This window comes from Micropterus salmoides, unplaced genomic scaffold (genome assembly GCF_014851395.1).
Source record: "Micropterus salmoides isolate LMB-PRFRI ecotype aquatic unplaced genomic scaffold, ASM1485139v1 Ms_hic_scaffold_11, whole genome shotgun sequence".
Lineage (NCBI taxonomy): Eukaryota > Metazoa > Chordata > Actinopteri > Centrarchiformes > Centrarchidae > Micropterus > Micropterus salmoides.
The window spans coordinates 36,421,918-36,445,487 of NW_024040152.1; the positions used below are offsets into that span (position 1 = coordinate 36,421,918).

General features: G+C 51.0%; 2 protein-coding genes across 2 annotated transcripts in view; one reads left to right on the forward strand and one right to left on the reverse strand.

Annotated features, from left to right (window-relative positions):
- Positions 1 to 444: 444 nt before the first annotated feature.
- On the reverse strand, positions 445 to 13,404 carry LOC119898366 (tetratricopeptide repeat protein 24-like). The gene is given in 13 exon segments (XM_038712576.1): positions 445 to 606; positions 747 to 933; positions 1,138 to 1,210; positions 1,359 to 1,399; positions 2,460 to 2,540; positions 2,631 to 2,752; positions 2,856 to 2,984; positions 3,267 to 3,365; positions 3,368 to 3,472; positions 3,570 to 3,771; positions 10,237 to 10,530; positions 12,120 to 12,402; positions 13,079 to 13,404. Coding segments are annotated over 12 exon segments (1,656 nt in total). The 5' UTR covers positions 12,366 to 12,402; positions 13,079 to 13,404; the 3' UTR covers positions 445 to 529.
- A 90-nt stretch (positions 13,405 to 13,494) lies between these two features.
- Positions 13,495 to 23,570, forward strand: part of iqgap3 (IQ motif containing GTPase activating protein 3) — a 30,811-nt gene continuing 20,735 nt past the window's right edge. The window contains exons 1-12 of the mRNA XM_038712435.1: positions 13,495 to 13,647; positions 15,922 to 16,009; positions 17,599 to 17,755; positions 17,876 to 17,953; positions 18,039 to 18,115; positions 19,494 to 19,561; positions 19,657 to 19,770; positions 19,862 to 20,040; positions 21,331 to 21,412; positions 21,794 to 21,957; positions 22,117 to 22,204; positions 22,361 to 22,524. Coding sequence (XP_038568363.1) covers positions 13,620 to 13,647; positions 15,922 to 16,009; positions 17,599 to 17,755; positions 17,876 to 17,953; positions 18,039 to 18,115; positions 19,494 to 19,561; positions 19,657 to 19,770; positions 19,862 to 20,040; positions 21,331 to 21,412; positions 21,794 to 21,957; positions 22,117 to 22,204; positions 22,361 to 22,524 — 1,287 coding nt within the window. The 5' untranslated portion in view covers positions 13,495 to 13,619. The remainder of the gene's footprint in view (positions 13,648 to 15,921; positions 16,010 to 17,598; positions 17,756 to 17,875; positions 17,954 to 18,038; positions 18,116 to 19,493; positions 19,562 to 19,656; positions 19,771 to 19,861; positions 20,041 to 21,330; positions 21,413 to 21,793; positions 21,958 to 22,116; positions 22,205 to 22,360; positions 22,525 to 23,570) is intronic.

A 23,570-nucleotide genomic window follows, 5' to 3' on the forward strand; every position in this document is an offset into this window, starting at 1 on the left:
ACAGTATAGTATCTGCAGTTATCTGCACATCTCTGTGATGACGCATATTAAAGCAACGCTGTTTTCTTCCTGTAGTTTCCATGGAAACCAGTCTCTATATTCAGTCCAGTGATCACAGAGACTTTGATCTCTCATCAACATGTGATCAATGAAAGTGTCAGGCAGGCGGGTCTACATCAGTAAACAGATCCGAGACCTCCACCTGGGGGTGTGGCCTCTCTGACATCATCTGGGCCGGCGGGTGGGGTATCTTTCTCCTGGACCAATGAGGTTTCACTGAAAGAAAACAAGGGCCAATCAGCTTTGTGTTTTTAATGTCGATAATTTGGATCTTTATAAATAAAGTTTTATAAATAAAGTTTGGTTTGGTTGACGGCGGTCAGTCACCTGTCAGTGAGCAGCTTCTCTCTGTCCAACCACAGCTCACCTGAAAAACACAGGTACGTCATCACGAACACTTCCTGTCTGTTAATGGAACATCTTCAGACAGTTCTGAAATTATGTGTCATAGACGGGTTCTCCTGGGTTCTCAGTAGAACTTCAGAGAACCAGGAGAACTCAGGACCAGGTGTAACAGGTGACTCACTGTGCTGCAGCTGGTCTGACCTGGAAGCACAGAGAGACAAAAGAAACAGGTTCTCAACCTCTGGCTCAGGGCCCGTCTGCAGGTCGGGTCGTAGCAAATCAATAAGACTGATTTATAAATAACTGCCGTGCTGCGCGATTATGATCAATCTGTGTGTAACCTGTGTAGTCCAGGTGCTCCAGTGGCTCCGCGGCCTGCTGACCCGCAATGCTCTGCTGCTTCCTGTCTAGCTGTGGCCTCCTGCTCTGACACTGTAGCACCTGACGGACCCACAACAGACAGGAGGAAGTTACTGACGTCAACACTGGGAAACTGATCAGCAGGTAATGACACTCTGTCTCACTCACTCACACTCGCTGCCGTGTTGGATTTACTTTGCTCGTTTAGTTGGAGCTTACCTGCCAGTCACCTGGGAGTTTGTACCTTTTCCTCCTGTGGTGCTTCCTCTGTGTCAACTCTGACATTTATATTTATATTTTAAATCATGCAAAATAAAGTTGTGAAGCCTCTATGTTTACTTTGTTATTCTACCTGGAACAGGAGAGACTCACCTTGCCCCTCCCACCTCTGACTGTCTGATTGCTGGTTGACACTTGGCATGGACTCTGTGTGATGTCACTCTTCCTGTGAGGGGGCGGAGCAGATTAATGAAAACAGCTGGGCAGGGACAGAACTGATAAATGTCAGAATAAATAAATTGCAAGTAAATAGTTGCTCTGCTATGTTCTGGCTCAGGTGTGTTACAGTGACAGTAGAGCTGATTGGCTATTACCTGGCCCGCTGTCCAATAGGTGGTCTGTGTGGGCGTGGCCTCTGAGTGTGAAAAAAGGTGATTAATGAATCAAATGTAAAAGTTGCTCCTGTCAGTCAGCGTGAAGTGGTGTTTTGGCGGTCGGTCAGTTTGATGTGGTGTTTTGGCGGTCTGTCAGTTTGATGTGGTGTTTTGGCGGTCGGTCAGTTTGATGTGGTGTTTTGGCGGTCGGTCAGTTTGATGTGGTGTTTTGGCGGTCTGTCAGTTTGATGTGGTGTTTTGGCGGTCGGTCAGTTTGATGTGGTGTTTTGGCGGTCTGTCAGTTTGATGTGGTGTTTTGGCGGTCGGTCAGTTTGATGTGGTGTTTTGGCGGTCTGTCAGTTTGATGTGGTGTTTTGGCGGTCGGTCAGTTTGATGTGGTGTTTTGGCGGTCGGTCAGTTTGATGTGGTGTTTTGGCGGTCGGTCAGTTTGATGTGGTGTTTTGGCGGTCTGTCAGTTTGATGTGGTGTTTTGGCGGTCGGTCAGTTTGATGTGGTGTTTTGGCGGTCGGTCAGTTTGATGTGGTGTTTTGGCGGTCGGACAGTTTGATGTGGTGTTTTGGCGGTCGGACAGTTGAAGTGGTGTTTTGGCGGTCGGTCAGTTTGATGTGGTTTTGGCGGTCGTCAGTTTGATGTGGTGTTTTGGCGGTCTGTCAGTTTGATGTGGTGTTTTGGCGGTCGGACAGTTTGATGTGGTGTTTTGGCGGTCGGTCAGTTTGATGTGGTGTTTTGGCGGTCGGTCAGTTTGATGTGGTGTTTTGGCGGTCGGTCAGTTTGAAGTGGTGTTTTGGCGGTCGGTCGCGTGATGTGGTGTTTTGGCGGTCGGTCAGTTTGATGTGGTGTTTTGGCGGTCGGTCAGTTTGATGTGGTGTTTTGGCGGTCGGTCAGCTTGATGTGGTGTTTTGGCGGTCGGTCAGCTTGATGTGGTGTTTTGGCGGTCGGTCAGCTTGATGTGGTGTTTTGGCGGTCGGTCAGCTTGATGTGGTGTTTTGGCGGTCGGTCAGCTTGATGTGGTGTTTTGGCGGTCGGTCAGTTTGATGTGGTGTTTTGGCAGTCGGTCAGCGTTGTGTCATGTGATCAGACCTGCGGACTGACAGTCAGACTCTGCTGTAGAGCTGCAGTCAGACGCTCCACCAGACGATCCCGAACAGAGCCAGAACTGTCCTGAAGGTATAAAATATGAGCTGTGACTGGTTAGAGTGCGTGACCTCTGACCTTTGACCCCCTTACATTAACACGCTGCTGTGTTGTTACCTTGCAGTGAGTCAGGGCGGCCAGAGCCTGTTTGTAGAGCTGGACAGCTTTCTTCTGCTTCCTCTGCTTCAGGTAACACTCTGCCAACGACTCACACACCTGGACCTGAGCCAGGTGGTCCTCTGCAGAGACACAGACGGGTACAGAGCGAGTTCCTTCTTCTCTTTCATATTTCAGTGTTTCTGCTTTAAAAGCTGGACAGCAGGACGCCGTTACTAATATCACCTGTGTCTCTGAATCCCTGCAGAGCGTGGATGAAGCTCTCCGCCGCCTCCTCTTCATCACCCAGCTGACTGAAGGCAAAAGCCAAGTTACTGAAACACCGAGCCTGGTCGCCACGGCAACCCAGAGAGCCTGCACACAGAAACAGAAACCTGTAAATGATGATGTCATAATATACTGACGTACAGTGAACATGTATACCAAATCTGGGACCAATCACAGGGAGTTTAAGCTGCAGGCTGATCATGTGACTCACCTGCTGATTGATTTCTGTGATGTCACACATAATGAACATATTAAATTTAATATCCACTAACTAAAGAAGAGTCAGGGCTGACTTCCTGCTCTGAGACACCTGATCAGTGCGGCCCCTGATTGATTGATTGCAGTGACAGGTGATGGGCGGAGTCTGACCGTAGAGTCCAGCGGCCAGCCTGTGGTAGCCCACAGCAGGTGTGAACTGGCCCACAGAGTTCAGAGCAGCTCCCAGGTTGTGCAGCACTTTGGCCAGCAGGGGGGGCGCTGAGCCGCGGGGCCCAGAGCCAGCTGGAAGCACCGCGCGGCGTCCTGGAAACACCTGAGATGGCAGTAAGACACACCCACTGACAGGTACAACTCACCTGGACAACAGAAGCAGACAGACTGACAGTTATTCAATCAGCTGAAAAATAAACCGTTTAATTAAATTCACTTTTTAACAGTACTGAAGGTGATTACCCAGAATCCTCGGGTCAGTGATGCTGTCTGTCAAACTCAGACACTCTGTCAGCACGCCGATGATGTCATTATGGCTGAACTGATCCGATTGGATCATGTGACTTCCTGCCTCTTTTAGGGCAGCGGCTGCAGAATCCAACATGGCCGCCAGTCTGTAACTCTCTGCAGCCCGCAGGAAACCCTGAACCGCCAGAGGCCAGTCCTGTACACAGAGAGGGAGAGAGAGAGGTCACCTGAGACCTGAACCGCCAGAGACCAGTCCTGCACACAGAGAGGGAGAGAGAAGTCACCTGAGACCTGAACCGCCAGAGGCCAGTCCTGCACACAGAGAGAGAGAGAGAGGTCACCTGAGACCTGAACCGCCAGAGACCAGTCCTGCACACAGAGAGGGAGAGAGAAGTCACCTGAGACCTGAACCGCCAGAGACCAGTCCTGCACACAGAGAGGGAGAGAAGTCACCTGAGACCTGAACCGCCAGAGACCAGTCCTGCACACAGAGAGGGAGAGAGAAGTCACCTGAGACCTGAACCGCCAGAGACCAGTCCTGCACACAGAGAGGGAGAGAGAAGTCACCTGAGACCTGAACCGCCAGAGACCAGTCCTGTACACAGAGGAGAGAGAGGTCACCTGAGACCTGAACCGCCAGAGACCAGTCCTGTACACAGAGATGGAGAGAGAGGTCACCTGAGACCTGAACCGCCAGAGACCAGTCCTGCACACAGAGAGAGAGAGAGAGGTCACCTGAAACCTGAACCGCCAGAGACCAGTCCTGCACACAGAGAGAGAGAGAGAGAGAGAGAGAGAGAGAGAGAGAGAGAGAGAGAGGTCACCTGAACCTGAACCGCCAGAGACCAGTCCTGCACACACAGAGAGAGAGAGAGAGAGAGAGAGAGAGAGAGAGAGAGAGAGGTCACCTGAGGCCTGAACCGCCAGAGACCAGTCCTGAACACAGAGAGAGAGAGAGGTCACCTGAGACCTGAACCGCCAGAGACCAGTCCTGCACACAGAGAGAGAGAGAGAGGTCACCTGAGGCCTGAACCGCCAGAGACCAGTCCTGCACACAGAGAGAGAGAGAGGTCACCTGAGACCTGAACCGCCAGAGACCAGTCCTGCACAGAGAGAGAGAAAGAGGTCACCTGAGACCTGAACGCCAGAGACCAGTCCTGAACACACAGAGAGAGAGAGAGGTCACCTGAGACCTGAACGCCAGAGACCAGTCCTGCACACACAGAGAGAGAGAGAGGTCACCTGAGGCCTGAACCGCCAGAGGCCAGTCCTGCACACAGAGAGAGAGAAAGAGGTCACCTGAGACCTGAACCGCCAGAGACCAGTCCTGCACACAGAGAGAGAGAGAGGTCACCTGAGACCTGAACCGCCAGAGGCCAGTCCTGCACACAGAGAGAGAGAGAGAGAGAGAGAGAGAGAGAGGAGAGAGAGAGAGAGAGAGAGAGAGAGAGGGAGAGAGAGGTCACCTGAGGCCTGAACCGCCAGAGACCAGTCCTGCACACAGAGAGAGAGAGAGGTCACCTGAGGCCTGAACCGCCAGAGACCAGTCCTGCACACAGAGAGAGAGAGAGAGGTCACCTGAGACCTGAACCGCCAGAGACCAGTCCTGCACAGAGAGAGAGAAAGAGGTCACCTGAGACCTGAACCGCCAGAGACCAGTCCTGAACACACAGAGAGAGAGAGAGGTCACCTGAGACCTGAACCGCCAGAGACCAGTCCTGCACACAGAGAGAGAGAGAGAGGTCACCTGAGGCCTGAACCGCCAGAGGCCAGTCCTGCACACAGAGAGAGAGAAAGAGGTCACCTGAGACCTGAACCGCCAGAGGCCAGTCCTGCTCACAGAGAGAGAGAGAGGTCACCTGAGACCTGAACCGCCAGAGGCCAGTCCTGCACACAGAGAGAGAGAGAGAGAGAGAGAGAGAGAGAGAGAGAGGGAGAGAGAGGTCACCTGAGGCCTGAACCGCCAGAGACCAGTCCTGCACACAGAGAGAGAGAGAGGTCACCTGAGACCTGAACCGCCAGAGACCAGTCCTGCACACAGAGAGAGAGAGAGAGGTCACCTGAGACCTGAACCGCCAGAGACCAGTCCTGCACAGAGAGAGAGAGAGAGGTCACCTGAGACCTGAACCGCCAGAGACCAGTCCTGCACAGAGAGAGAGAAAGAGGTCACCTGAGACCTGAACCGCCAGAGACCAGTCCTGAACACACAGAGAGAGAGAGAGGTCACCTGAGACCTGAACCGCCAGAGACCAGTCCTGCACACAGAGAGAGAGAGAGAGGTCACCTGAGGCCTGAACCGCTAGAGGCCAGTCCTGCACACAGAGAGAGAGAAAGAGGTCACCTGAGACCTGAACCGCCAGAGGCCAGTCCTGCTCACAGAGAGAGAGAGAGGTCACCTGAGACCTGAACCGCCAGAGGCCAGTCCTGCACACAGAGAGAGAGATAGGTCACCTGAGACCTGAACCGCTAGAGACCAGTCCTGCACACAGAGAGAGAGAGAGAGGTCACCTGAGACCTGAACCGCCAGAGACCAGTCCTGAACACAGAGAGAGAGAGAGGTCACCTGAGACCTGAACCGCCAGAGACCAGTCCTGCACACAGAGAGAGAGAGAGGTCACCTGAGACCTGAACCGCCAGAGACCAGTCCTGCACACAGAGAGAGAGAGAGGTCACCTGAGACCTGAACCGCCAGAGACCAGTCCTGCACAGAGAGAGAAAGAGGTCACCTGAGACCTGAACCGCCAGAGACCAGTCCTGAACACACAGAGAGAGAGAGGTCACCTGAGACCTGAACCGCCAGAGACCAGTCCTGCACACAGAGGGAGAGAGAGGTCACCTGAGGCCTGAACCGCCAGAGACCAGTCCTGCACACAGAGAGAGAGAAGAGGTCACCTGAGACCTGAACCGCCAGAGGCCAGTCCTGCTCACAGAGAGAGAGAGAGGTCACCTGAGACCTGAACCGCCAGAGGCCAGTCCTGCACACAGAGAGAGAGATAGGTCACCTGAGACCTGAACCGCTAGAGACCAGTCCTGCACACAGAGAGAGAGAGAGGTCACCTGAGACCTGAACCGCCAGAGACCAGTCCTGCACACAGAGAGAGAGAGAGAGGTCACCTGAGGCCTGAACCGCCAGAGGCCAGTCCTGCTCGAGAGAGAGAGAGAGGTCACCTGAGACCTGAACCGCCAGAGGCCAGTCCTGCACACAGAGAGAGAGATAGGTCACCTGAGACCTGAACTGCTAGAGACCAGTCCTGCACACAGAGAGAGAGAAAGAGGTCACCTGAGACCTGAACCGCCAGAGGCCAGTCCTGAACACAGAGAGAGAGATAGGTCACCTGAGACCTGAACTGCTAGAGACCAGTCCTGCACACAGAGAGAGAGAGAGGTCACCTGAGACCTGAACCGCCAGAGGCCAGTCCTGCACACAGAGAGAGAAGAGGTCACCTGAGACCTGAACTGCTAGAGACCAGTCCTGCACACAGAGAGAGAGAGAGGTCACCTGAGACCTGAACCGCCAGAGACCAGTCCTGAACACAGAGAGAGAAAGAGGTCACCTGAGACCTGAACTGCTAGAGACCAGTCCTGCACACAGAGAGAGAGAAAGAGGTCACCTGAGACCTGAACCGCCAGAGGCCAGTCCTGAACACAGAGAGAGATAGGTCACCTCAGACCTGAACCGCCAGAGACCAGTCCTGCACACAGAGAGAGAGAGAAAGAGGTCACCTGAGACCTGAACCGCCAGAGACCAGTCCTGCACACAGAGAGAGAGATAGGTCACCTGAGACCTGAACCGCCAGAGACCAGTCCTGTACACAGAGAGAGAGAGAGAGGTCACCTGAGATCTGAACCGCCAGATGACAGTCCTGCACACAGAGAGAGAGAGAGAGGTCACCTGAGACCTGACCCGCCAGAGACCAGTCCTGCACACAGAGAGAGAGAGAGAGAGGTCACCTGAGACCTGAACCGCCAGAGACCAGTCCTGCACACACAGAGAGAGAGAGAGAGGTCACCTGAGGCCTGAACCGCCAGAGACCAGTCCTGAACACAGAGAGGGAGAGAGGTCACCTGAGACCTGAACCGCCAGAGACCAGTCCTGAACACAGAGAGAGAGAGAGGTCACCTGAGACCTGAACCGCCAGAGACCAGTCCTGAACACAGAGAGAGAGAGAGGTCACCTGAGACCTGAACCGCCAGAGGCCAGTCCTGCTCACACAGAGAGAGAGAGAGAGGTCACCTGAGACCTGAACCGCTAGAGACCAGTCCTGCACACAGAGAGAGAGAAAGAGGTCACATGAGACCTGAACCGCCAGAGACCAGTCCTGCACACAGAGAGAGAGATAGGTCACCTGAGACCTGAACCGCCAGAGACCAGTCCTGTACACAGAGAGAGAGAGAGAGGTCACCTGAGACCTGAACTGCCAGAGACCAGTCCTGCACAGAGAGAGAGAAAGAGAGGTCACCTGAGGCCTCAACTGCCAGAGACCAGTCCTGCACAGAGAGAGAGAGAGAGGTCACCTGAGACCTGAACCGCCAGAGACCAGTCCTGCTCACAGAGAGAGAGAGAGAGAGGTCACCTGAGACCTGAACCGCTATAGACCAGTCCTGCACACAGAGAGAGAAAGAGGTCACATGAGACCTGAACCGCCAGAGACCAGTCCTGCACACAGAGAGAGAGAAAGAGGTCACCTGAGACCTGAACCCGCCAGAGACCAGTCCTGCACACAGAGAGAGAGATAGGTCACCTGAGACCTGAACTGCCAGAGACCAGTCCTGCACAGAGAGAGAGAGAGGTCACCTGAGACCTGAACCGCCAGAGACCAGTCCTGCACAGAGAGAGAGAAAGAGAGGTCACCTGAGGCCTCAACTGCCAGAGACCAGTCCTGCACAGAGAGAGAGAGAGAGGTCACCTGAGACCTGAACCGCCAGAGACCAGTCCTGCACTGAGAGAAAGGTCACCTGAGACCTGAACCGCCAGAGGACAGTCCTGAACACAGAGAGAGAGAGAGAGGTCACCTGAACCTGAACCGCCAGATTACAGTCCTGCACAGAGAGAGAGAGAGAGGTCACCTGAGGCCTCAACTGCCAGAGACCAGTCCTGCACAGAGAGAGAGAGAGAGGTCACCTGAGACTTGAACCGTCAGAGACCAAAATATTAGAAACTTAACATCCTGGCCAATCAAGAGTTGTAGTGAAGTGACGAGAGGTTGCCAAATGTTATTTCTGTAATCTCAATGAAGTAGGAACCTCCAGGTCTGAACCTGAAGCACCTGAAACCTCCTTAAACCTGCGTCCTCTCCAGCAGCCAGCAGGGGGCGCCTTAAACCTGTGTCCTCTCTAGCGGCCAGCAGGGGGCGCCTTAAACCTGCGTCCTCTCTAGCGGCCAGCAGGGGGCGACTTAAACCTGCGTCCTCTCTAGCGGCCAGCAGGGGGCGCCTTAAACCTGCGTCCTCTCTAGCAGCCAGCAGGGGGCGACTTAAACCTGCGTCCTCTAGCGGCCAGCAGGGGGCGACTTAAACCTGCGTCCTCTCTAGCGGCCAGCAGGGGGCGACTTAAACCTGCGTCCTCTCTAGCAGCCAGCAGGGGGCGACTTAAACCTGCGTCCTCTAGCGGCCAGCAGGGGGCGCCTTAAACCTGCGTCCTCTCTAGCGGCCAGCAGGGGGCGACTTAAACCTGCGTCCTCTCTAGCGGCCAGCAGGGGGCGACTTAAACCTGCGTCCTCTCTAGCAGCCAGCAGGGGGCGACTTAAACCTGCGTCCTCTCTAGCAGCCAGCAGGGGGCGACTTAAACCTGCGTCCTCTCTAACAGCCAGCAGGGGGCGACTTAAACCTGCGTCCTCTCTAACGGCCAGCAGGGGGCGACTTAAACCTGTGTCCTCTCTAGCGGCCAGCAGGGGGCGACTTAAACCTGCGTCCTCTCTAGCGGCCAGCAGGGGGCGACTTAAACCTGTGTCCTCTCTAGCGGCCAGCAGGGGGCGACTTAAACCTGCGTCCTCTCTAGCAGCCAGCAGGGGGCGACTTAAACCTGCGTCCTCTCTAGCAGCCAGCAGGGGGCGACTTAAACCTGCGTCCTCTCTAGCAGCCAGCAGGGGGCGACTTAAACCTGCGTCCTCTCTAACGGCCAGCAGGGGGCGCCTTAAACCTGCGTCCTCTCTAGCGGCCAGCAGGGGGCGACTTAAACCTGCGTCCTCTCTAGCGGCCAGCAGGGGGCGACTTAAACCTGCGTCCTCTCTAGCAGCCAGCAGGGGGCGACTTAAACCTGCGTCCTCTCTAGCAGCCAGCAGGGGGCGACTTAAACCTGCGTCCTCTCTAACAGCCAGCAGGGGGCGACTTAAACCTGCGTCCTCTCTAACAGCCAGCAGGGGGCGACTTAAACCTGCGTCCTCTCCAGCAGCCAGCAGGGGGCGACTCCAGCGGCTGCAGAAAGAAGTGTGATTGTATAGAAGTCTGTGAGAAAATGTTTCTACTTCTCAGCTGATTTGTTCCCTCAGTAAACACTTTCCTGATGAGTTTATGGTCTCAGTCGCTAGTTTGAAGTCTTCAGCACAGCATGATGTTCATTTAGTAAATTATGGTCCCACACCTGGACCTAATCCAGCTCTGGTTTAGGTTCAGGATCTGTCCCTAGTTCTGGTTCAGGTTCTGTTCCTGGTTCCGGTTCTGACCTGTACTCTGCTGTAGCAGCGGCTCAGCTCCATGCAGGCGTCCCCCTCGCTGCCTCCGTCTCCCTGTGACCGGTACAGCTGAGCGGCCTGCAGGAAGTAGGCGGCGGCCTGTTGGTTCTGCCCCAGTTCATTGTGGGCCAGGGCCAGGTTGAACTGGAGGTCCGGGAGCCGGTCGGCCTTCGGACCAGACTGAGCCAGACGCAGGAGGTCCAGACCTTTCTGAGGCCGGCCCGCCTCCACATAGGCTGCACCGAGGTTAAAAGAACAGGCCCGGAGGACCCGCGAGTCCTGCAGCTGAAGAGGAGCAGAGCATGATGGGAAATCAACAAGAGTTTTATGACCACTACAAGTACTACTACTATTACTGCAAGTACTACTACTGCAAGTACTAATACTACTGTTAATACTAAAACTACTGTAAGTACTAATATTACTGCAGGTAACGCAGGTTTATTTGTACATTTCAACAAGGAAATCCAAAGATTTGAAGAACAGGGAAATATTTAAATACTGATTTTAAAAACATGATAAAAGAGTAAAACAGTGGAGGTTTTTAATCTAAAGCCTGAAGTTTAATTAAAGAACTGAGTTTCAGCAGATTTGCAGGTTTCTGAGAGTTTGTTCCAGATATATGGAGCATAAAACCAGGTTTAGTTTGGGGATAGAATGCAGACCTGATCCCAGACCAGCTGAGAGGTCTGGATGGTTCATAATGGAGCAGAAGATCAGAAACTGTTCTTTGTAAACCAGCAGCAGGATTTTAAAACCAGTTCTCTGTCAGACAGGACAGTGTAAAGACCTCAGAACTGGACTCATGTGATCCACTGTGTTGGTCTTAGTGAGGACTCGAGCAGCAGCGTTCTGAATCTGCTGCGGTCCAGGTTTCAGGTAGACCTGTAAAGACCAGTCGGCTGAAGAAAAATGCAGGTCCAGGTCCTGCTGAGACACAAGTCCTTTAGTCCCTGATCTGTTCTTCAGCTGACAGCAGACTGACTTTGTCTTAATGTGGCTGCTAAAGTTCAGCTCTGAGTTCAGGATCTCTGGCTTGTGGTTTTCAAAAATTACTGACCGAAGCTGAGCTCTGACTTTTAATCAGTGACTTTATTAAATTAAAGAATATTCTGCCCCGTCCAGTTGTTGGTTAGTTCCATGCAGAACCTCAGTGCCTGTTTGGATCGCGGTCACCTGCAGGTTTTGTTATGTAAATCTGTGAGTCGTCTGCATATCGGTGGTTTTCATAATCTGGGCCAGTGGCAGCATGTAGATGTTCAACAGAAGCGGAACCAGCAGACACAAAGTTGTCCCTGTCCTACATGTAGGATTCAGACCAGTTTAGGACAGTACCAGAAAGTCCAGCCCAGTTCTGTAGTGGGTCAGTTCCATGTTGTGGTGGAGTGCAGTACTGAGATCCAATAATACTCAGACTGAAAATCTGCCACTAGTGCTACTACTACTGTAAATACTCCTACTGTTACTACTACTACTGCAGGTACCACTACTACAGTAAGTACTCCTACTACTGTAAATACTACTACTGTTGATATTACTACTGTTACTATCCTGTATCATAACTTCATGTCAGCTGTTAGTAGATGTGGTGAAACTCCCACGCGGAGTCGTGCTCTGACGCTTCGCTGTAACAAACAGCAGCAGCCAATGAGCCTCCACTGTGTAAACTGTATAGAGACAGAGTGCACTGAAGTCCCGCCCACACCTGAGGCCCTTTGTTCACTTCGTGTTAGGTGCAGGTGTCACCGTGTGCTGTGCCACCAACAGGTGAAGAACCAGAACTACGTTTTCAGAAAATCTGTTGCACTCAGTCTCTGTACATGGAGTCTGTTAGCAGAGTCACCTGTAGGTGACCTCTGACCTCAGACCCTCACCTGTCCTGCAGCCTTCAGTGCGTGGTTGAAGCAGGTCAAAGCGTCCTCCGTCCGGCCCTCCTGCAGCGCTCTGTGACCGGCAGACGTTAACTCCTCGATGCCCGCTTCCTGAACCTCCTTCCTCTCCTCGCTCCTCCTCTCCTCGCTCCTCCTCTCTTCGCTCCTTCTGTCTTCGCTCCTCCTCTCCTCGCTCCTCCTCCTCACCTTAACCTCGCCGTCACCTGAACGAGACGCATCAGACGCCATGTTGGACCTGCAGGAGGAGACCTCACCTGGACAGGGTCTGAAGAGACAGAAACACACCTGAGAAGCATGGCTGCTGTTATCAATGAATCAGCTCATAGTTTCGATTGATCAGTAATTTACAGTAATCTATATGTGATCAATATAATATAATGAAGTCCTCAGACTGCTCATCAGATCTGACCAACAATCAACAACAACATTAATAATAATAAAAACTCTCATCATTATTAAAGTGTAAAATGAAACAGATTAAATGTTTTTACCTGATTAATAAAATATGGACGAAACATCCAGTTCCTCCAGTGGAGCATTATTCTGTTTCAAGCTCACAAATTTATATTTTTGTGTGAAGGAGACAGAGATTTATTTTGAAGAGCCACCTTTCCACTTCCTGTTTGGGTTCAGCTAAAGCTAAAGCTAAAGCTAACAGCGCCCTCTGCTGGAGGCCTCAGCACATGAAGCTCAAACTGATGATCAATAAACTGAACATGAAAGAAACTAAAATGAGAGGCAGAATAAGGAAGATTGTGAATAAATTATTTACCCAATAAAATCAAATCCAAACGTTTCTGCTTTAAATATTTCAGATTCGATGAAATGTTTTTAAATAAAGACTGTGTTGTTATTATTAAAGTGAGGCAGGTTAGAGGTCTCTGACTGTTTGATGACCCCGGCTAACTGTTAGCAGCGCTAGCTAACAGGTGAACACTTACAGGTTACAGGTGAAGCTTCCTCACGCGGAGCCGTCCGTCGATCAGCTGTCAATAACTGAAGGAGGAAGATCGATATGTTTTTAATAAGAAGTGACGTGTTTGAAGAAGCGGCTGGCAGCCATAGCAACGCCTACTCGTCGTTACTATGGCGACGAGGAAACGAAATAAATAAATAATAAATAACGTTAAATAATAAGCGGTTTACGGTGGATGGATGGATGAATATAAACCAACTGTCTGAGTCTAATAACATGAAGAAGTTTCAAAAACTAAAAGTTTGTTTTAACGACAGCAACATACATTGACCACAAGCCACTGCGGCAACGCTAGAACCAATGGGAGAAGCGGCTGGTCGTTCGGCCAATCAGAGGACGGCGGGAGTTTTCAAACTTTAGACCGGAAGCAGCTGGGAGCAGCGGACAGTTTCAGACCACCGAGACTCAGAACCAGAACCAGAACCAGGACCGAGCTCAGGTTTTCATCACGCTGTGAAGTCACACTGGAGAGAAGTTTGATCACCGAGAGGACCGAGCTGATTAACATGGCGGATTCAGCCGGACACAGTCGCTGTGAGTCACTTTATCAGACTTTAATAAAGTATCCTGTTTTTGATCGAGCTCCACTGAAGATAGTTTATTTCTGTTTACCATGTTTAGAATAACTGCTTCTATGTTGATGTCTTTTGTCTGCTGCGTGGCAGAAGTTCCCTCTACAACCTGTTCTGCCTCCTGCCATGTTTATCAGGTTTACAAGTCTTTTTATTAAGTGGATCATAATAACTGAAGGAAACACTAGTTTAATGTAGAAAAGCAGTTAAAAGCAGTTATGGTTAGAAATAGTTTGATTTGTTGCCAACTTTCACACTTTGATAACTGATTTATTCTGGAAGATTCACATCAGATAAATATTAACCTTTCATTTCATCATCGACTTCAGTAGTTATAATATTATTTAGTCCAGAGGTTCCCTCAGCGAAATATGGTCAAGTCTCACACCTGAGAGGGTCAGGCTGTTATCAGTGTTTCTATCAGTCGACACTCGGATCACAAAAACACTAAACCTTTTATAATTTAAATAAACAAGAAGAGAAAAATTATAGTTTAAAGGCTGCACACGAACCCACCTGTCTGCCTGTTTACCCGTCTGCCTGTTTACCCGTCTGCCTGTTTACCCGTCTGCCTGTTGACCCGTCTGCCTGTTGACCCGTCTGCCTGTTTGCTCCGTCTGCCTGTTTGCTCCGTCTGCCTGTTTGCCCCGTCTGCCTGTTTACCCCGTCTGCCTGTTTACCTGTCTGCCTGTTGACCCGTCTGCCTGTTTACCCGTCTGCCTGTTGACCCGTCTGCCTGTTGACCCGTCTGCCTGTTGACCCGTCTGCCTGTTGACCCGTCTGCCTGTTTGCTCCGTCTGCCTGTTTGCTCCGTCTGCCTGTTTGCCCCTCTGCCTGTTTGCCCCTCTGCCTGTTTACCCCGTCTGCCTGTTTGCTCCGTCTGCCTGTTTACCCCGTCTGCCTGTTTACCCCGTCTGCCTGTTTATCCGTCTGCCTGTTTATCCGTTGACCCGTCTGTCTGTTTATCCGTCTGTCTGTTTACCCGTTGACCCGTCTGTCTGTTGACCCGTCTGCCTGTTTGCTCCGTCTGCCTGTTTGCTCCGTCTGCCTGTTTGCCCCTCTGCCTGTTTGCCCCGTCTGCCTGTTTACCTGTCTGCCTGTTTGCTCCGTCTGCCTGTTTGCCCCTCTGCCTGTTTGCCCCTCTGCCTGTTTACCCCGTCTGCCTGTTTACCCCGTCTGCCTGTTTGCTCCGTCTGCCTGTTTACCCCGTCTGCCTGTTTACCCCGTCTGCCTGTTTGCTCCGTCTGCCTGTTTACCCCGTCTGCCTGTTTATCCGTCTGCCTGTTTACCCCGTCTGCCTGTTTACCCCGTCTGCCTGTTTGCTCCGTCTGCCTGTTTACCCCGTCTGCCTGTTTGCCCGTCTGCCTGTTTGCCCCTCTGCCTGTTTACCCCGTCTGCCTGTTTACCCCGTCTGCCTGTTTGCTCCGTCTGCCTGTTTACCCCGTCTGCCTGTTTATCCGTCTGCCTGTTTATCCGTTGACCCGTCTGCCTGTTTATCCGTCTGCCTGTTTATCCGTTGACCCGTCTGTCTGTTTATCCGTCTGTCTGTTTACCCGTTGACCCGTCTGTCTGTTGACCCGTCTGTCTGTTGACCCGTCTGTCTGTTTATCCGTCTGTCTGTTTATCCGTCTGTCTGTTTATCCGTCTGTCTGTTTACCCGTTGACCCGTCTGTCTGTTTACCCGTCTGTCTGTTTACCCGTCTGTCTGTTTACCCGTTGACCCGTCTGTTTACCCGTTGACCCGTCTGTTTACCCGTTGACCCGTCTTGTCTGTTGACCCGTCTGTCTGTTGACCCCTCTGCCCGTTTGCCCGTCTGCCTGTTGACCCGTCTGTCTGTTGACCCATCTGTCTGTTTACCCGTTGACCCGTCTGTCTGTTGACCCGTCTGTCTGTTTACCCGTTGACCCGTCTGTCTGTTGACCCGTCTGTCTGTTTACCCCTCTGCCCGTTTGCCCGTCTGCCTGTTGACCCGTCTGTCTGTTTACCCCGTCTGCCTGTTGACCCGTCTGTCTGTTTACCCCTCTGGCCGTTTGCCCCTCTGCCCGTTTGCCCGTCTGTCTGTTGACCCGTCTGTCTGTTGACCCGTTTGCCCGTCTGTCTGTTTACCCCGTCTGCCTGTTTACCCCGTCTGCCTGTTGACCCGTCTGCCCGTCTGTCTGTTTACCCCGTCTGCCTGTTTACCCCGTCTGCCTGTTTACCCGTCTGCCTGTTGACCCGTCTACTGTCTTTGTTCAGATGAGCGTCTGACAGCAGAGCAGATGGATGAGCAGAGGATCCAGAATGTGGCCTATCAGTATCTCTGCAGGCTGGAGGAGGCCAAGAGGTCAGTGATCCACGAAGCGAGTTCAACACACCAGGATCTCTCTCTGTTATCAGGCTTCAGGATCAGCCGTCACATAAAGCTGGTTTCCCGATCCTGGATCGTGTTCATATAAAAGAGGCGGAGTCAGCAGCAGATGGCCAGTCGCAGACGTGGACGGTCTACTGGCCGCGGAGCGTCATATTTTACAAACCAAGAGCAAACTGTGACGCTAGACTGAGACACAGCTGACACAGGCAGGAAGACCGTGTGAATGTCTGAATGAACAGGTGTCTTCTGATAGCGTGTAGCTCGGCTGCGTGACGGCGTTTCCACATTAACGGCCTCGGGCTCTGAATTAGTGGTCGTTCCACCATCAGATTAATTTATTTAAAGGTCCAGTGTGGAACATTCAGGAGGGTCTACAATCTAAGATCCATACCTGTGTTCTCAGCGGTGTGACATGATGAACCGTTCTGTTTTTATCACCTCAGAATGAGACATTTCTGTCTACAGACACCGCAAGGCCTCTTAAAGGGACGCCACTATGTTGAGCCGCCATGTTTCTACAGTAGCTGAAAACGGACAAACTGCTCTACAGAGCGTGTTTCAGAATTGTGCTGGATACATATGTAGAAACATGGCGGCGTCCCTTTAAGAGGCCTCGCGGTGTCTGTAGACAGAAATGTCTGGATGGTGAACTGACATTCCTGATTGGTTAGTCAAATGATATGTTAACCCGAGCATTCCCATTGGCTATTCAGTAGATCGTGTCAAATGTGGGACAAAAGTACGTGCCTGTAAACTTTGGATTTTTCTGATCAGATTTTCCGCACAGGTACAAAACTTTTTCATACAGCTACAAAACATTTGGGACTATATTTATTCAATAGTCGGCCATCTTTGCTTCTCCTGCTCGCTTACAAAGGGAGGGAGGGAGGAGGGGGGGGGGGGGACTGATGGTGCATTCATGTGGTGTCAGAATGATCAGAATCTTTTTTTCCTCCTTAAATCTTTATTGCCAAAAGAGAAATAAAGTGAACATGGGACATAAAGAAGCGTACAGAGCAGGTATTGGATATTTTGCAAACATGTAAAGTGTAACCTGGTTCTAACGGTTAGTTTGCTGTCCACGCAGAGTGGACTAGATGTCTGCGTGTTGTTTATCTGCTCGTCTTTGTAGCAGCATCCATGTTGTTCAGACTTATGAGCACATGAACACACTGAAGTCTGAAGAATGACTTCACAATCAGAGGAGCACCTGAATGCACCGTGAGCTGCTGGTTGCATTTTGCAACCCTCACCACTAGATGGCACTAAAACGTACACACTGAAGCTTTAAAAACCTACAACAGGTAGTTCTTAGTACTAGTTAGTACTTCAGTCTCTGTAGGATGAAGTCGCCGTCCAAACATAAAGCAGCCTATAAACGGTCTGTGGGATCTCCTACAGATGGTGATGTCATTTTCCAGAGAGCTGGTGGTCAGTAGGCGGGTCAGAACAGCATCATCAACATCGTCTCTTCTTCTTCTTCTTCGTCCTCGGAGGTCCACGTCATGCAGTTTCTGTACTCAGTGACATCTCATATGACCTCACTGTCTCCTCTTCCTCAGGTGGATGGAGGCGTGTCTGGGGGAGGAGCTTCCTGCTCCCACCGAGCTGGAGGAAGCGCTGAGGAACGGGGTCATTCTCGCCAAGCTGGGTCACCGATTCGCTCCGAACGCCGTCCCCCTGAAGAAGATCTATGACCCGGACCAGCTCCGATACCAGGTCTCACACACAGCCAGTTCTCTACTGTTCAAAAACCGTGCTGATTATTTTTATTACTAATATTATTAATATCAGGATGTGCTAACCTGTTAATAATCAGCTGTGTGTTGATCTGATCAGGTTGTGGGTCTTCAGTTCCGTCACACCGACAACATCAACCACTGGAGGATCGCCATGACGACGCTCGGGCTGCCGACGGTCAGTGAGCAGACTGTTACTGACTGATCAGGTTGTTGATCAGCTGATCGGAGTATCGATCAGTAATCGCTTGTTGTTATTTCAGATCTTCCACCCAGAAACTACAGACGTGTACGACAAGAAAAACATGCCGAGAGCCGTCTACTGCATCCACGCCCTCAGGTGTGTTCACCTGTCTGACTGTCAGAAGCCTGACTCTCTCATTTCAATAAGCTTTATTAGGAACGGGGCCTGTTCACAGGGGCCGATGTGACACCTCCCTCACGTCTTGTTCCAAATGTGTGTCTCGCATTGTTTCACCTGCAGCAAATGAATCAATAAATAAACACTTTGGTGTAGATCTCAGTCATGACGGCAACAGTTGGTCACATGGTCACTTCCTCTTTAGTGACTGTGCCTACAAAAAAAAGATTGTGCGCGTGTGAAACGGTGTCTCCTTAGTTCATTTGTTGAAGAGGGAAAATAACTAAAAACAATAACCGGACGGACCCCGCACTGAAACAACGTGATGCTGGTGGAGATGCCGCGAGATATTCAGCGCTTCCTTAGAACTTCATCAAACTCTTACAACTCCGTTTCAACACGTTCGTTTCTAACACATCTGCTTATTTCAGTCTCAGTCCAAACAACAACATCAACTACGTCTCTCCTCACAATGTGATCCATTCGGTCGATAACATCTGAAAAGGCTACACCAGCCGCACCCCATTAAAGAGGTGGTGTTCTGCTTTTTGGCTTTTTCCCTCTCCTTTATTGAGTTATATTCCTTTTTTGTGCTGTAACATGTTTGCAAAGTGAAAAAGCCCAAAGGGAGTTCCATCTCCCACAGAAAACTCTGCTCCGAACTGAAAACGGCTCGTTTGTAGTTTTTTTAAACCATGTAAACCTTTTCTGTTACAACCCCTAAATAAGAACCTGAAAATGAGCAGAATTCCACCTCTTTAAAGTTAGCTGATGGCTAAACAGGAAGTTAGCCTGCTCGGCTGCTAAATGTCAACACAGTGGACTGGCGTTGGGCGGTGTAATTGCAGGACGACACAGACACCGACGCACAAGTGTAAATGCATGGCTACGTGCGTAGCGGCGTAGCCCTGACACAGAAGTATAAATCATGCTTAAGGGACTCTCTTCAGGGTTTGATAAGCCTTGACCTGGAGGGGGTCTTGGGGACTTGATCTGGGGTGCATGAGGTTTAGTGCTCCTGTCAGAGGAAACCTCGCTGGTTCTGCGCTACATGCCTCTGTAGGAGACGTTCTTTGAAAGTGCAGGATGTTTCTGCAGAATTCTGCATGTAGGGTCTCGGTGCTTCTCCCTTCTGATGTAGCTATGATGACTGAGTGGACCCAAACTTCACTTCCACAGAGCAGCTTAATGACACTGTCAGATATTTTTAATTGGGAATTTCTGTTTGATAGCATAGAGAGCTCTACGCACGAGCTTCTTCTTTTAGTGCGTTCACTGCCTACAGAAGTTCCCTGAGGCTGTGATTTGAAGGTGGAGTTCATTCAGTCTGTCTCTCCCTCTGCCTGTCTGTCTGCAGCCTGTACCTGTACAGACGAGGTCTGGCTCCACAGATCCACGACCTGTATGGAAAGGTCAAGTTCACAGGTAACCTGTTTGTTTCCACCTGGTGTCACTGGTTAACAGTAACCGATATCAGCTCAGTGCACATGAAGTCTGAGTTTAAAATTCTCTGTGTTCAGAGGAGGAGATCGACAACATGAAGCTGGAGCTGGATAAATATGGGATCCAGATGCCGGCATTCAACAAGATTGGAGGAATTCTGGCCAATGAGATGTCAGTGGACGAGGCTGCAGGTAGAGGTCACATGGGGGAGGGGGGGATAGGTGAGGAGGGGAGGCAAGGGGGGAAGGACAAGACGGTGAACTGGTGTCTTTTTCCCATCAGTCCATGCGGCGGTGATCGCCATTAACGAGGCGGTGGACAGAGGTCAGGTGGAGGTCACGGCGGCGGCGCTGAGGAACCCTAATGCCCTGCTCAGTAACCTGCAGGAGGCGCTGATGAGCGTCTACCAGGAGATGCTGCATCAGGCCAAGAGGAGGAAAGAAGAGCAGGCAGCCAGCAAGGTGAGTCTCACCTCTGATTGGTCAAAGAGAAGTGCGTCTATCTAGTCAGAAGACATTATTGTCTTTATGATGACAGCAGGGCTCTATGCTAACCTTTTTCCCAAGGAGTACATTTAGAGCATCTAAATGAAAAAAACTGGGAGCACATGATAGATATAACTGAGTATCATCTGCATAACAATGAAAGCTTATGGAATGTTTCCTGATAATATTGCGTAAAGGAAGCATATATAAAGTGAAGAGGATTGGTCCGAGGATAGATCCTAGTGGAACTCCATGACTAACTTTGGCGTGCATGGAGGACTCATCGTTAACATGTACAAACTGAAATCGATCTGATAAATAGGACTTAAACCAGCTTAGAGCGGATACTCTGTCTGTAACTGAGTCACTCTGTCTGTAACTGAGTCTGTTACTCTGTGTGTTACTGAGTCTGTTACTCTGTCTGTAACTGAGTCTGTTACTCTGTCTGTAACTGAGTCTGTTACTCTGTGTGTTACTGAGTCTGTTACTCTGTCTGTAACTGAGTCTGTTACTCTGTCTGTAACTGAGTCTGTTACTCTGTCTGTAACTGAGTCACTCTGTCTGTAACTGAGTCTGTTACTCTGTCTGTAACTGAGTCTGTTACTCTGTCTGTAACTGAGTCTGTTACTCTGTGTGTTACTGAGTCTGTTACTCTGTCTGTAACTGAGTCACTCTGTGTGTTACTGAGTCTGTTACTCTGTCTGTAACTGAGTCACTCTGTCTGTAACTGAGTCACTCTGTCTGTAACTGAGTCTGTTACTCTGTCTGTAACTGAGTCACTCTGTGTGTTACTGAGTCTGTTACTCTGTCTGTAACTGAGTCACTCTGTCTGTAACTGAGTCTGTTACTCTGTCTGTAACTGAGTCACTCTGTGTGTTACTGAGTCTGTTACTCTGTCTGTAACTGAGTCTGTTACTCTGTGTGTTACTGAGTCTGTTACTCTGTCTGTAACTGAGTCTGTTACTCTGTCTGTAACTGAGTCTGTTGCTCTGTGTGTTACTGAGTCTGTTGCTCTGTGTGTTACTGAGTCTGTTACTCTGTGTGTTACTGAGTCTGTTACTCTGTGTGTTACTGAGTCTGTTACTCTGTCTGTAACTGAGTCTGTTACTCTGTCTGTAACTGAGTCTGTTACTCTGTGTGTTACTGAGTCTGTTACTCTGTCTGTAACTGAGTCTGTTACTCTGTCTGTAACTGAGTCTGTTGCTCTGTGTGTTACTGAGTCTGTTGCTCTGTGTGTTACTGAGTCTGTTGCTGTCTGTGTCTCAGTGTGGAGGTCCAGAGGAGAAGGATATCTATGAGGAGTTCCTGACTCAGAGGGAGATCCAGGACAACATCAACATGGTGAACAGTGAGTTCCACTCAGACAAACATCTGTCTTTATTTCTCAACTGAAAAAATCCTCCTCCAAAACACATGTCCATGCACAGTGAGTGCACACAGGTAGGTCAGGTAGACCAAGTGGGCCAGGTAGGTTATTACAGTCTGTGACACCCATAGATAGTTTTCTGCGTCAGAACATCTGATTTTCAACAAACAGAACAAAACCTTTTGAACAAATGGCGTTGTGCAGCTTTAGTTAGACTGCGACTGAAGACATGCAGCGACCAATCACAGCCCAGCTGGAACATGTGTCTTCGGTCTGCAGCTGAGCCGGAGCAGTTCTTTGATCACATGTTAAAACTCTATAAAATGTAATATTGATCATATGCTGATTGTGTCTGTGTGTCAGTGCGATCGGCGGTGGAGCAGGTGGATGAAGCTCTGGACTCTGTGGATGAACTGTCTCTGCTCTCGGCTCTGCAGCTGCCATGTTTGGCCCTCAGGGGCCTCCGTACTGACAACGGACCCTGGTACCTGGACCAGCTGTCAGCAGACCGCCAGCAGAAGGCCCTGGTACTCACAGCAGTACACAAATACACAGAAATACACAGAGCCAAGTTCAGGCCCAGGTCTTTGATCTGAACGGCGTTTAGATGCCAGAGTTTAGGGCGATAAGACAAAAGAATTTAGTGTGTAAAGATTCTGCCTGATGACTCTGACCTCTGACCCCAGGACCAGGGCTGTGTTGATCCTCTGGAGCCTGATGAGCTGCAAGAGGGCGTGACCATAGCCAACCGGGACGCTCAGAGAGCCAGAACCGGTAAGTCACACACCGGGTCTGTCCTAGTCCATACCGGTGTGTCTACAGCCTCACTGATGCACCCTGACCCCCCTGCCTCCCTAACCTTGACCCCGACACCACCTCGTCTTCCCACTCTGATGTTAAGTTATGGGTGTTTGTGTGTGTGTGTTTCAGTGCATGCAGCGGTGCAGAGCGTTAATGCGTCGCTGCGTCTCAGTGACTGCAGACACACGGTCAGCTGTCTGATGAACTCTGACCTCCAGCTGCCGGAAGTGTTTCCATTCGCTGCGACTCTGTACCACCGAGAGCTGCAGCTGCTGCAGAGACAGACTCCTGAGGTACACCTGAACACGCAGCAGAACACACTCCTGAACACGCAGCAGAACACGCTCCTGAACACGCAGCAGAACACACTCCTGAACATGCACCTGAACATACTCCTGAACATGCACCTGAACACGCTCCTGAACACGCACCTGAACACGCAGCAGAACACGCTCCTGAACACGCAGCAGAACACGCAGCAGAACACACTCCTGAACATGCACCTGAACACGCTCCTGAACACGCACCTGAACACGCAGCAGAACACGCTCCTGAACACGCAGCAGAACACGCAGCAGAACACGCAGCAGAACACACTCCTGAACACGCACCTGAACACGCACCTGAACATGCACCTGAACACGCTCCTGAACATGCTCCTGAACACGCAGCAGAACACGCTCCTGAACACGCTCCTGAACACGCACCTGAACATGCACCTGAACACGCTCCTGAACACGCAGCAGAACACGCAGCAGAACACACTCCTGAACACGCTCCTGAACATGCAGCAGAACACACAGCAGAACACGCAGCAGAACACACTCCTGAACACACTCCTGAACACGCACCTGAACACGCACCTGAACATGCACCTGAACACGCTCCTGAACACGCAGCAGAACACGCTCCTGAACACGCTCCTGAACATGCACCTGAACATGCACTTGAACACGCTCCTGAACATGCTCCTGAACACGCACTTGAACACGCACTTGAACACGCTCCTGAACATGCTCCTGAACATGCTCCTGAACACGCTCCTGAACACGCTCCTGAACACGCACCTGAACACGCTCCTGAACACGCTCCTGAACACGCTCCTGAACACGCTCCTGAACACGCTCCTGAACACGCAGCAGAACACGCAGCAGAACAAGCACCTGAACACGCACCTGAACACGCACCTGAACACGCACCTGAACACGCTCCTGAACACGCTCCTGAACATGCTCCTGAACACGCACTTGAACATGCTCCTGAACATGCTCCTGAACACGCACCTGAACACGCACCTGAACACGCACCTGAACACGCACCTGAACACGCACCTGAACAC